Source organism: Oncorhynchus kisutch, unplaced genomic scaffold (assembly GCF_002021735.2).
Source record: "Oncorhynchus kisutch isolate 150728-3 unplaced genomic scaffold, Okis_V2 scaffold3002, whole genome shotgun sequence".
In the NCBI taxonomy this organism is placed as follows: domain Eukaryota; kingdom Metazoa; phylum Chordata; class Actinopteri; order Salmoniformes; family Salmonidae; genus Oncorhynchus; species Oncorhynchus kisutch.
The window spans coordinates 84,138-96,385 of NW_022264947.1; the positions used below are offsets into that span (position 1 = coordinate 84,138).

Genomic DNA, 12,248 nt, shown 5'->3' on the forward strand with positions numbered 1-12,248 from the left:
ATTAACACACACACACGTGCATACATGCACACACACTTTTCTACGCATGTGAAATACAGTAGCAGAAGATTTCCCAAACTTTTCTCTTAGAGTCTGAGTCTGCCCTGTATAACACGAAATAGAGATAGTCTTGCATGTCATATCATAACCCTTCAATATATCAAATAAGTGTCGAGCTATGAGAATATGTGTGATGAGATGGTGAGGCTACCGAGGAAAGCAAGCATCACCGGTGCCATACTTTAGGCCTTGGTAGTGTCCTAAGCCTCATAAAAGCTTCCTCTATCCTCCCCTAGTCCCCCCTACAGCTGAAAATAATTAATACGTCTTAAAAATTCACGACGGCCCTTTGGCAAATCTGATCGCGACTTCATTTTTCTCCTCCCTTACTATTGGTAGAAACATAAACAGGAAGTACCAGTGCTAAGGCCTATTCAAGGCTGGTCTGACCAATCGGAATACAAGCTTACATTTTTTGGGACTGGGATATTTCCAGGTGGCCAGACGAATACATGGATACGGTGACTGAGTTCATCAGGAATTGTATAGGAGATGTTGTACCCACTGTGACTATTAAAACCTACCCAAACAGGAAACCGTGGGTAGATGGTGCAAAACTGAAAGCGAGAACCATGGCAAAGTGACTGGGAATATGGCAGACAGGAGATGTACATGACAGGGTCTACAGACAATCATGGACTACAAAGGTTAAACTAGCCACGTCGCGGACACCGACGTCTTGCTTCCAGACAAACTAAACACCTTCTTTGCCCACATTGAGGATAATACAGTGCCACCGACGCAGCCCACTGGCTGTCCTTCTCCGTGGGTAAGACATTTAAACGTGTTAACCTTCGCAAGGCTCCCGAACCGACGGCATCCCTAGCAGCATCCTGGCTGGAGTATTGATTGACATATTCACCTACAACACCTGTTGTCACTGGAAGGCCAAAAAGATCATCAAGGACATCAACCACCCGAGTCACAGCCTGTCCACCCCGCTATCATCCAGAAGGCGAGGTCAGTACAGGTGCATCAAAGCAGGGACCGAGAGACTGAAAAACTGCTTCTATCTCAAGGCCATCAGACTGTTAAATAGCCATCACTAGCTGGCTTCAACCCTGCACCTTAGAGGCTGCTGCCCTATATACATACAGACAGTGGCTTGTGAAAGTATTGACCCCTTTGACATTTTCCTATTTTGTTGCCTTACAACCAGGATTTAAAATAGATTTGTATCATTTGATTTACACAACATGCCTACCACTTTGAAGATGCAATATATATAGATTTTGTGAAACAAACAGGGTGGTGAATAGCATAACTATTCCCCCCCCCTAAACCTCAGATGCTCAATTGGAATGAGGTCTGGGCTTTGACTAGGCCATTCCAAAACATTTAAATGTTTCCCCCTAAACCACTCGGGTGTTGCTTTAGCAGGATACTTAGGGTCATTGTCCTGCTGGAAGGTGAACCTCTGTCCCAGTCCCAAATCTCTGGAAGACTGAAACAGGTTTACCTCAAGAATTTCAACGTATTTTCCCTGTATCCCAGTCCCTGCCGATTAAAAACATCCCACAGCATGATGCTGCCACCACCATGCTTCACTGTGGGGATGGTGTTCTCAGAGTGATGAGACATAGCGTTTGCCTTGATGGCCAAAAATATCAATTTTAGTCTCATCTGACCAGAGTACCTTCTTCCATATATTTGGGATATTTATTTTGTTCTTTAAGTAATTGCTTTTTTCCGGCCACTCTTCCGTAAAGCCCAGCTCTGTGGAGTGTACGGCTTAAAGTGGTCCTATGGACCACTTCGCTGTGGAGCTTTGCAGCTCCTTCAAGGCTATCTTTGGTCTCTTTGTTGCCTCTCTGATTAATGCCCTCCTTGCCTGGTCTGTGAGTTTAGGTGGGCAGTCCTCTCATGGCAGGTTTATTGTGGTGCCATGTTTTTTTTTATAATGGATTTAATAGTGCTATGTGGGATGTTCAGAGTTTCTGATATTTTTTAATAACCCAACCCTGATCTGTACTTCTCCACAACTTTGTCCCTGACCTGTTTGGAGAGATCCTTGGTCTTCATGGTGCCGCTTGCTTGGTGGTGGCCCTTGCTTAGTGTTGTTGCAGACTCTGGGGACTTTCAGAACAGGTGTATATATACTGAGATCATGTGACAGATCATGTGACTTAGACTGCACACAGGTGGACTTCATTGAACTAATTCTGTGACTTCTGAAGGTAATTGGTTTGCATCAGATCCTATTTAGGGGCTTCATAGCAAAGGGGTGAAAACATACACGCACCACTTTTCCGTTTTTTATTCTAGATAATTTTTTTACGTTTCACTTGACCAATTCGGACTATTTTGTGTCTATTACACAAAATCCAAATAAAAATCCATTTAAATTACAGGTTGTAATGCAACAAAATAGGAAAACTGTCACGCCCTGACCTTAGATATCTCTGTTTTCTATATTTCTATATATGTTGGTTAGGTCAGGGTGTGACTAGGGTGGGTACTCTAGGTTTTTGTATGTCTATGTTAGCCTGCTATGGTTCCCAATTAGAGACAGCTGTTTATCGTTGTCTCTGATTGGGGATCATATTTAGGCAGGCCTTTTTCCCACTTTCTGGTGTGGGGTCTTGTCTATGTGTAGTTGCCATTCAGCACTATATTGTATAGCTTCACGTTTCGGTTGTTATTTTGTTAGTTTCTTCAGTGTTCATTCTTTTAAATAAGATAATGTACACATACCACGCTGCGCCTTGGTCTCCTTCATACGACGAACGTGACAAAAACGTCAAGGGGGATGAATACTTTTGCAAGGCACTGTAGACTTAGAATCACAGGCCACTTTAATAATGGAACACTAGTCACTTTAATAATGTTTAAGTCATGTTTACATACTGCTTTACTCAGCTCATATGTATACACTGTATTCTATTCTACTGTATTTTAGTCAATGCCACTCTGACGTTGCTCGTCCTAGGAATACAAGCATTTCATGACACCCGCAATAACATCTGCTAAATATGTGACCAATACAATTTGATTTGATTTGACTATAACACATGCATAAGCACACTCTCTCTCTCTCTCTCTCTCTCTCTCTCTCTCTCTCTCTCTCTCTCTCTCTCTCTCTCTCTCTCTCTCTCTCTCTCTCTCTCTCTCTCACTCACTCACTCAATCACACACACACACAAACAAGCACACAGACACATATACACACACACACAAGCACACAGAGACACACACATGCATAAGGGAATATGTACACACAGAGAAATACACATACAGGTACACACTCACACACACACACACACACACACGCACACACACACACTCACACACACACACACGCACACACACACACACACACACACACACACACACACACACACACACACACACACACACACACACACACACACACACACACACACACACACTCACACACACACACACACACACACACACACACACACACACACACGCACATGAGAACGTGCACACAGAGAAATACACATACAGGTACACAAGCAAAAACACACATACATAAGGGAACGTGCACGTGCACACACACACACACACACACACACACACACACACACACACACACACAATGGAGACCACAGCCAACTGTCTATGTAGGTTTCTTACACATGAGTCTCTGTGTTGATTTAAACAAACACTCCTTTCCCTCCTGCCTCTCCCCTACGTCCCCCGGGGGAACTGTGAAGTATTCTACTGCATCACAATAACAGTAATTATTTGTGTAGTTTAATGGTATTATTTGGTATTTGTACTTCTTTTAACAAGTCGCTTGTTTAAGTCTATAATTAGTAATCAGGATGAGAACTATGAAAAGACGTGAGATAGTTGTTTTCTGTTGCGTTGATTCTTTCTCTGTTTCTTCTCTCCGTAGGGGGGGGGTAAGGCGTCAGGAGCAACCTGATTATACGTGTGGAGATTGTCAACTTCTCAATGAATATGTATTTTCTCTCCAGCTCCTCATATCACATGTTGCTGTTTCTCTTCTCTTTTTTTTTTTGCGTACGTGTGTGTTCACCGTCTCGTGATGTTTTGAGAAGGGAGGAGGTTTCGCTCACACACACACACACACACGTACCGACACGTACACACACACACACACACACACACACACACACACACACACACACACACACACACACACACACACACACACACACACAGTCATCAATCATTGTAGCTTGTAGAGAGGTGCCTGCACTGCACATGGGTGGGTTGAGATTGTAAAGAGCCGTAACAGCTGTTACGTAACACCTAGATTTGTTTTTCCTTTCCATTATAGTGAGAATCCCCAGTGCCCTGAACACCTCACTTTTGATCCATTTCTCACACCGTAGAGGTCAAGTATTTTTGCTGTTGATGATGTGCAGCCTACTATTACCTGAAAAGCATTGAAGTGTGGATGGAACGGCTAGAAGCTGTAGCGCCTCCAGTTTCGCCTTCACATGTTTACTGCTCTACCTATCCAGCGTGGGCCAGGCAACCTGTCTTTCTCATCATCACCAGCGAGCAGTGCAGTACCTGTCTGCCAACGCTTTCCCTGTCCTCTCTACTTCTCCCTCCATCGTTCCCTCTCTCACTCACACTCCTCCCTACTGAGACAGCAGTAGATAAGCTTGGGTCAAAGCCAGCCTGATTTCAGACAGCTGAGACTCCTCTTTGTTTAAACTGGTTCCTAGCAGGAAACTAAGAAAAAAGAGAAAACACTTTTACAAGCTCTTGTCAGTACAGTAACTGGTCAGGAATTTCATGGGCCATTCGTGACGAGGTGGCTAGGCCGTGCGTAATGAGGTGGGGCTGTGCGGTGCGAGACCAGGTGGGGCCGCGTGTGACGAGGTGGCTGGGCGTGTTTGAAGAGGTGGCTAGGCCGTACGCGACGAGGTGGCTAGGACATGCGTGACGAGGTGGCTGGGCCATGCGTGACGAGGTGGCTGGGCTGTGCGTGACGAGGTGGCTGGGCCTTGCGTGATGAGGTGGCTGGGCCGTGCGTGACGAGGTGGCTGGGCCGTGTTTGACGAGGTAGCTAGGCCTTGCGTGACGAGGTGGCTGGGCCGTGCGTGACGAGGTGGCTGGGCCGTGTTTGATGAGGTGGCTAGGCCGTACGTGACCTGGTGGCTGGGACGTGCGTGATGAGGTGGCTGGGCCGTGCTTGACGAGGTGGCTGGGCCGTGTTTGACGAGGTGGCTGGGCCGTGCGTGACGAGGTGGCTAGGCCGTACGTGACAAGGTGGCTAGGTCGTACGTGACGAGGTGGCTGGGCCGTGCGTGACGAGGTGGCTGGGCCGTGTTTGACGAGGTGGCTGGGCCGTGCGTGCGTGATGAGGTGGCTGGGCCGTACGTGACGAGGTGGCTGGGCCGTGCGTGACGAGGTGGCTGGGCCGTGCGTGACGAGGTGGCTGGGCCTTGCGTGATGAGGTGTCTGGGCCGTGCGTGACGAGGTGGCTGGGCCGTGTTTGACGAGGTAGCTAGGCCTTGCGTGACGAGGTGGCTGGGCCGTGCGTGACGAGGTGGCTGGGCCGTGTTTGATGAGGTGGCTAGGCCGTACGTGACCTGGTGGCTGGGCCGTGCGTGACGAGGTGGCTGGGCCGTGCGTGACGAGGTGGCTGGGCCTTGCGTGATGAGGTGTCTGGGCCGTGCGTGACGAGGTGGCTGGGCCGTGTTTGACGAGGTGGCTAGGCCTTGCGTGACGAGGTGGCTGGGCCGTGCATGACGAGGTGGCTGGGCCGTGTTTGATGAGGTGGCTAGGCCGTACGTGACCTGGTGGCTGGGACGTGCGTGATGAGGTGGCTGGGCCGTGCTTGACGAGGTGGCTGGGCCGTGTTTGACGAGGTGGCTGGGCCGTGCGTGACGAGGTGGCTAGGCCGTACGTGACAAGGTGGCTAGGTCGTACGTGACAAGGTGGCTGGGCCGTGCGTGACGAGGTGGCTGGGCCGTGTTTGACGAGGTGGCTGGGCCGTGCGTGACGAGGTAGCTGGGCCGTGCGTGACGAGGTGGCTGGGCCGTGCGTGCGTGATGAGGTGGCTGGGCCGTACGTGACGAGGTGGCTGGGCCGTGCGTGACGAGGTGGCTGGGCCGTGCGTGATGAGGTGGCTGGGCCGTGCGTGACGAGGTGGCTGGGCCGTGCGTGACGAGGTGGCTGGGCCGTGCGTGACGAGGTGGCTGGGCCGTGCGTGACGAGGTGGCTGGGCCGTGCGTGATGAGGTGGCTGGGCCGTGCGTGACGAGGTGGCTGGGCCGTGCGTGACGAGGTGGCTGGGCCGTGAGTGACGAGGTGGCTGGGCCGTCACCATGCACAGTGGAATGTTACAAAAGAAAAGGTAAGGAAAGCAATAACAACAACGCTGGTCCCAGACAGGATCAGAGAGGCGGGAGGGAGGTAGGGGAGAGTTGAAAGGAGGTCTGAATTGTTTGGATTTTGAAATAATATAGAACTAAATCAATTGTATTGCATTCAATTCAAAACTCACAAGTTATTTTTATAATCTCAATCCTCGGACGCATTAGAGTCTCCATTGGCAACAGGAAAAGCAAGGAGACGTGGGAAGAGCCAGGTGCTCTTCATAAACAATCCCATTAGAGATGGGGTCTGACTGACACATGTTTGAATACCGGTCCGATATGAAGGCCTGCTGTTTATCCTCCATTAATACCATCTCCACCATTCCTCCTTAGCGGTGCCACGGGAAGGAGCGGCTGTTGTCAGTAACTATCATTACAGGAAATCCATACGCAGGACCCCGTAAAAACAGACAAGCAATATCAGGGACTGCTATACTCCCAAAACTTCATAGGAAGGAGAAGGTAGGGGACGAAAATAAATATTTGTCCTTTATCTCTTTCCCGAAGATGTGATTTCTTTGAGAAAACTGTTATTTGATCATTGTATTCTTATAGTACAGACATGCTACTTACTTCTGTTCAAAATGCACATGAATATGTGCATAATGTCTTCATGCGGGAGTCCTAAACAGTATTATATGTTGTAGCTAACGTCATTTTCACAGATGCAAGAGAGGTGAAGTATTTAGTTCAGAGAACCGGTGGGTTCCTAGCGTTTCGTCTGCGGTTGCGGAGGGAAAAGCATGATCACAGAGAAAGCGTCACTCTCTCCCAACCTTCACCTCTAGTTTCAACCATGCACTGTGGGATCTACTGAGAGCACCCTTTTAGAGTGAGATGTACACATATTACATAGCACATATGCTGGGTCTAAAGATAGAATGATGGGAGCACAGAAGTCATTTCACCCCTGTGCTGAGACAATGACCTGGAGACGCTGGATTTAGAGCCATGCTGAGTCTCGGAGGGACGTTGCTCGTTTTGGGATAGAACGGAAAGTGTGACCCTCATCTCCTGGTTTCTCACCTCCCACTAATTGATTTGTGCCGCTGCCCGAGTTTGATGGTATGTGTGTGTGTGTGTGTGTGTGTGTGTGTGTGTGTGTGTGTGTGTGTGTGTGTGTGTGTGTGTGTGTGTGTGTGTGTGTGTGTGTGTGTGTGTGTGTGTGTGTGTGTGTGTGTGTGTGTGTATGTGTGTGCGTGTGTGCATGTGAGTGTGCTCGTGTGTGCATGAGTGTGCGTGTTTGACGTGCGTGTGTAAGTGTGTGTGTGTGTGTGTGTGCATGTGTGTCTGTCTGTGTTTGTGTGTGTGCTTGAGTAAGTGTGTGTGAGAGAGTGTATGTTGTGTGTGTGTGTGTGTGTAATGAGAAGTCCGTATTAATTCAATAGTAAGCATTTAGTGAAACTTGCCTCTCGTCTTCTCTTTGAGTGGAATCTGCAACGCACATACACATACACACACATCCTCACACACACACATCCTCACACACACACACACACACACACACACACACACACACACACACACACACACACACACACATCCTCACACACACACACACACACACACACACACACACACACACACACACACACACACACACACACACACACACACACATCCTCACACACACACACACACACACACACAGAGTCATAAGCTTTCACTTTCAAAAACATCTAAAAAAATTCCCTTTACATCCCCCCCGTCCTTAAGGACTTCCTTTATGAGAAGATAGATTACAGAATGTCTCTTCTTCTATCAACCTCTGATATGGCTCAGAACTATTTATGATGCATGGATGTGGAATAAAGGGTACAAATGTATCATTTGAAAATCACCTTTGATGGCATGGCATTTATTCAACACCTTGTTTTATATAAAAAAAACTATGTTTAACCATTGCTGTTCTATATTATTAATTAGTGTGTCTATGTGGAAGGACAATGTAGTTCCTGTTACTACATTTCACCTCTAACATTATTTTACATTATAAAGCTTTCCTTAGTTCCCCAGAACAATTGAGTCAGTCACCTGTTTGTTTGTAAATAGCAGAACGGAAGAAAGTGGGAGCTGGTGAGTGTATAGCGTTCAGAGCTAGTGAGTCTATAACGTTCAGAGCTGGTGAGTCTATAGAGTTCAGAGCTGGTGAGTGTATAGCGTTCAGAGCTGGTGAGTCTATAACGTTCAGAGCTGGTGAGTCTATAGCGTTCAGAGCTGGTGAGTCTATAGCGTTCAGAGCTAGTGAGTCTATAACGTTCAGAGCTGGTGAGTCTATAGCGTTCAGAGCTGGTGAGTCTATAGAGTTCAGAGCTGGTGAGTCTATAGCGTTCAGAGCTGGTGAGTCTATAACGTTCAGAGCTGGTGAGTCTATAGCGTTCAGAGCTGGTGAGTCTATAGCGTTCAGAGCTAGTGAGTCTATAACGTTCAGAGCTGGTGAGTCTATAGCGTTCAGAGCTGGTGAGTCTATAGAGTTCAGAGCTGGTGAGTCTATAGCGTTCAGAGCTGGTGAGTCTATAACGTTCAGAGCTGGTGAGTCTATAGCGTTCAGAGCTGGTGAGTCTAAAGAGTTCAGAGCTGGTGAGTCTATAGAGTTCAGAGCTGGTGAGTCTATAGAGGTCAGAGCTGGTGAGTCCTTAGAGTTCAGAGCTGGTGAGTCCTTAGAGTTCAGAGCTGGTGAGTCCTTAGAGTTCAGAGCTGGTGAGTCTATAGCGTTCAGAGCTGGTGAGTCTATAGAGTTCAGAGCTGGTGAGTCCTTAGAGTTCAGAGCTGGTGAGTTCTTAGAGTTCAGAGCTGGTGAGTCTATAGCGTTCAGAGCTGGTGAGTCTATAGCGTTCAGAGCTGGTGAGTCCTTAGAGTTCAGAGCTGGTGAGTCCTTAGAGTTCAGAGCTGGTGAGTCCTTAGGGTTCAGAGCTGGTGAGTCTATAGAGTTTAGAGCTGGTGAGTCTATAGCGTTCAGAGCTGGTGAGTCCTTAGAGTTCAGAGCTGGTGAGTCCTTAGAGTTCAGAGCTGGTGAGTCTATAGCGTTCAGAGCTGGTGATTCTATAGCGTTCAGAGCTGGTGGGTTCTTAGAGTTCAGAGCTGGTGAGTCCTTAGAGTTCAGAGCTGGTGAGTTTATAGCGTTCAGAGCTGGTGAGTCTATAGAGTTCAGAGCTGGTGAGTATAGCGTTCAGAGCTGGTGAGTCTATAGCGTTCAGAGCTGGTGAGTCTATAGAGTTCAGAGCTGATGAGTCTATAGCGTTCAGAGCTGGTGAGTCAATAGCGTTCAGAGCTGGTGAGTCTATAGCGTTCAGAGCTGGTGAGTCCTTAGAGTTCAGAACTGGTGAGTCCTTAGAGTTCAGAGCTGGTGAGTCTAAAGCGTTCAGAGCTGGTGAGTCCTTAGAGTTCAGAGCTGGTGAGTCCTTAGAGTTCAGAGCTGGTGAGTCCTTAGAGTTCAGAGCTGGTGAGTCCTTAGAGTTCAGAGCTGGTGAGTCCTCAGCATTCTATGTCTGTTGGTGAGTCTCTGTTGTGCAGTGTACACGAGGTGATGAAGGTACACTTTTATTAAATTCTTATATCTTATAATGGCTTTCTGCTAGAAGTCAAAGAGCTCTGGATGAGTTATCTGTACAGCTGCCATTTTTTTCATGTGCTTCCTCCTAGCGTCTTTTTGTCCTCTCTTCTTCTCCCATCTGATCTCTGTACACATGCTGCTCCTTCAGAAAAGCATGCATCACAACTTTGTTCATTTGAACAATTTATCATGTTCACTTTCACTTGTAAATGTCCACACTCACCAACAATGACATTTGATAGCAACTAGCTATGCTTGAATATCTTTATGACCTGTATCTGTTAGCATTTAGCTAACAGTGTCTTTGTGATTTAGCTATTAGTTTATGTTTGTTTTCACTTGTTAGCATTTAGCTAACAGTGTCTTTGTGATTTAGCTATTAGTTTATGTTTGTGTTCACTTGTTAGCATTTAGCTAACAGTGTCTTTGTGATTTAGCTATTAGTTTTGTGCTAATTTTGTTGGCATTCTGGTAGTAGAGGCCCAATGGGATTAGAGGCCCAGTGTTTAGTGCTACTTTGTATGCTATGCAGGTAATATCCTAAATCTCAGGATGAGGGAAGGCCGGTATGACGATAAGAAAATCTGGACACCGCCCAAGCCCACCTGTTACCACATAGTTCCTGTTAACACATAGTTCCTGTTGCCACATAGTTCCTGTTAACACATAGTTCCTGTTAACACATAGTTCCTGTTAACATATAGTTCCTGTTACCACATAGTTCCTGTTACCACATAGTTCCTGTTAACACATAGTTCCTGTTGCCACATAGTTCCTGTTAACACATAGTTCCTGTTACCACATAGTTCCTGTTACCACATAGTTCCTGTTAACACATAGTTCCTGTTACCACATAGTTCCTGTTACCATATAGTTCCTGTTACCATATAGTTCCTGTTACCACATAGTTGCTGTTACCATACAGTTCCTGTCAACACATAGTTCCTGTAACCACATAGTTCCTGTTAACACATAGTTCCTTTTGCCATATAGTTCCTGTTACCACATAGTTCCTGTTAACACATAGTTCCTTTTGCCATATAGTTCCTGTTACCACATAGTTCCTGTTAACACATAGTTCCTGTTAACACATAGTTCCTGTTAACATATAGTTGCTGTTACTATATAGTTCCTGTTAACACATAGTTCCTGTTACCACATAGTTCCTTTTGCCATATAGTTCCTGTTACCACATAGTTCCTTTTGCCATATAGTTCCTGTTAACACATAGTTCCTGTTACCAGATAGTTCCTGTTGCCATATAGGTCCTGTTGCCATATAGTTCCTGTTAACACATAGTTCCTGTTACCACATAGTTCCTTTTGCCATATAGTTCCTGTTACCACATAGTTCCTGTTGCCATATAGTTTCTGTTAACATATAGTTCCTGTTACCACATAGTTCCTGTTGCCATATAGTTCCTGTTGCCATATAGTTTCTGTTAACATATAGTTCCTGTTAACGCATAGTTCCTGTTACCACATAGTTCCTGTTGCCACATAGTTCCTTTTGCCATATAGTTTCTGTTAACATATAGTTCCATAGGACTCTGATTCATAGAGCCTTCACACACCATAGGAGTCTACAGCTATGTCTCAAGGCAAAGTAGTATTCTAGGGCAGGAGACATAATATGGGGTATCAACATGATTTAAGGCAGTTTTTGGATGAGGCCCATTACCATGATTCCCAACCTGGTTGGGTGGGAAACCTAAACACACACACACACACACACACGCACACCACACGCACACGCACACCACACGCACAGGCACACTCACACGCACGCACGCACACACACACACACACACACACACACACACACACACACACACACACACACACACACACACACACACACACACACACACACACACACACACACACACACCCGTCCTGTCAGGCAGTAGGTACCAGTGTGGACTTGTTCTCATTGAAGAGGATTATAGCATAGGCTGCTTTAGGGCTGCGGTTGTCTGTGTTCTCTTTGGAATAGAGGGAGGGAATCCCGCAAGAGTTATCCCTGGAATGCCTCCTGACTTCCTGACCTGTTAAGTGGCAGCCAGGCTTCTTAGCCAACTCGGCAGGCCAGAACGACTGCTCCGTAGGCTAATCTGCAAGAGACAACATCAAACAAACAGCGACTACACACATCGCCAGCCCACAATGGTGGCAGTCAATCCGCCATGTTGGAGAAGAAACAAACGCAGCAACCACACCCAAAACGTGTCTTGTGGTTTTCGGCTTAAAATAACTACCTCTGACCTCACACAATTGAAATATCGTGAAGGAGGAGGGAGGAGTGGGG

The 12,248-nt window shown here is 46.8% G+C and overlaps 1 protein-coding gene across 1 annotated transcript; it reads right to left on the bottom strand.

Moving 5' to 3' along the window:
• Positions 1 to 4,773: 4,773 nt before the first annotated feature.
• Positions 4,774 to 6,339, bottom strand: LOC116371228 (extensin-like). The gene has a single exon (XM_031820088.1). The coding sequence runs from the start codon at positions 6,337 to 6,339 to the stop codon at positions 4,774 to 4,776; it is 1,566 nt and encodes a 521-aa protein (XP_031675948.1).
• Between the last annotated feature and the right edge of the window lie 5,909 nt (positions 6,340 to 12,248).

Excerpts from the sequence above, each read along its gene's own strand:
- LOC116371228 (XM_031820088.1), bottom strand. The coding sequence starts at position 6,339 with ATGGTGACGGCCCAGCCACCTCGTCACTCACGGCCCAGCCACCTCGTC.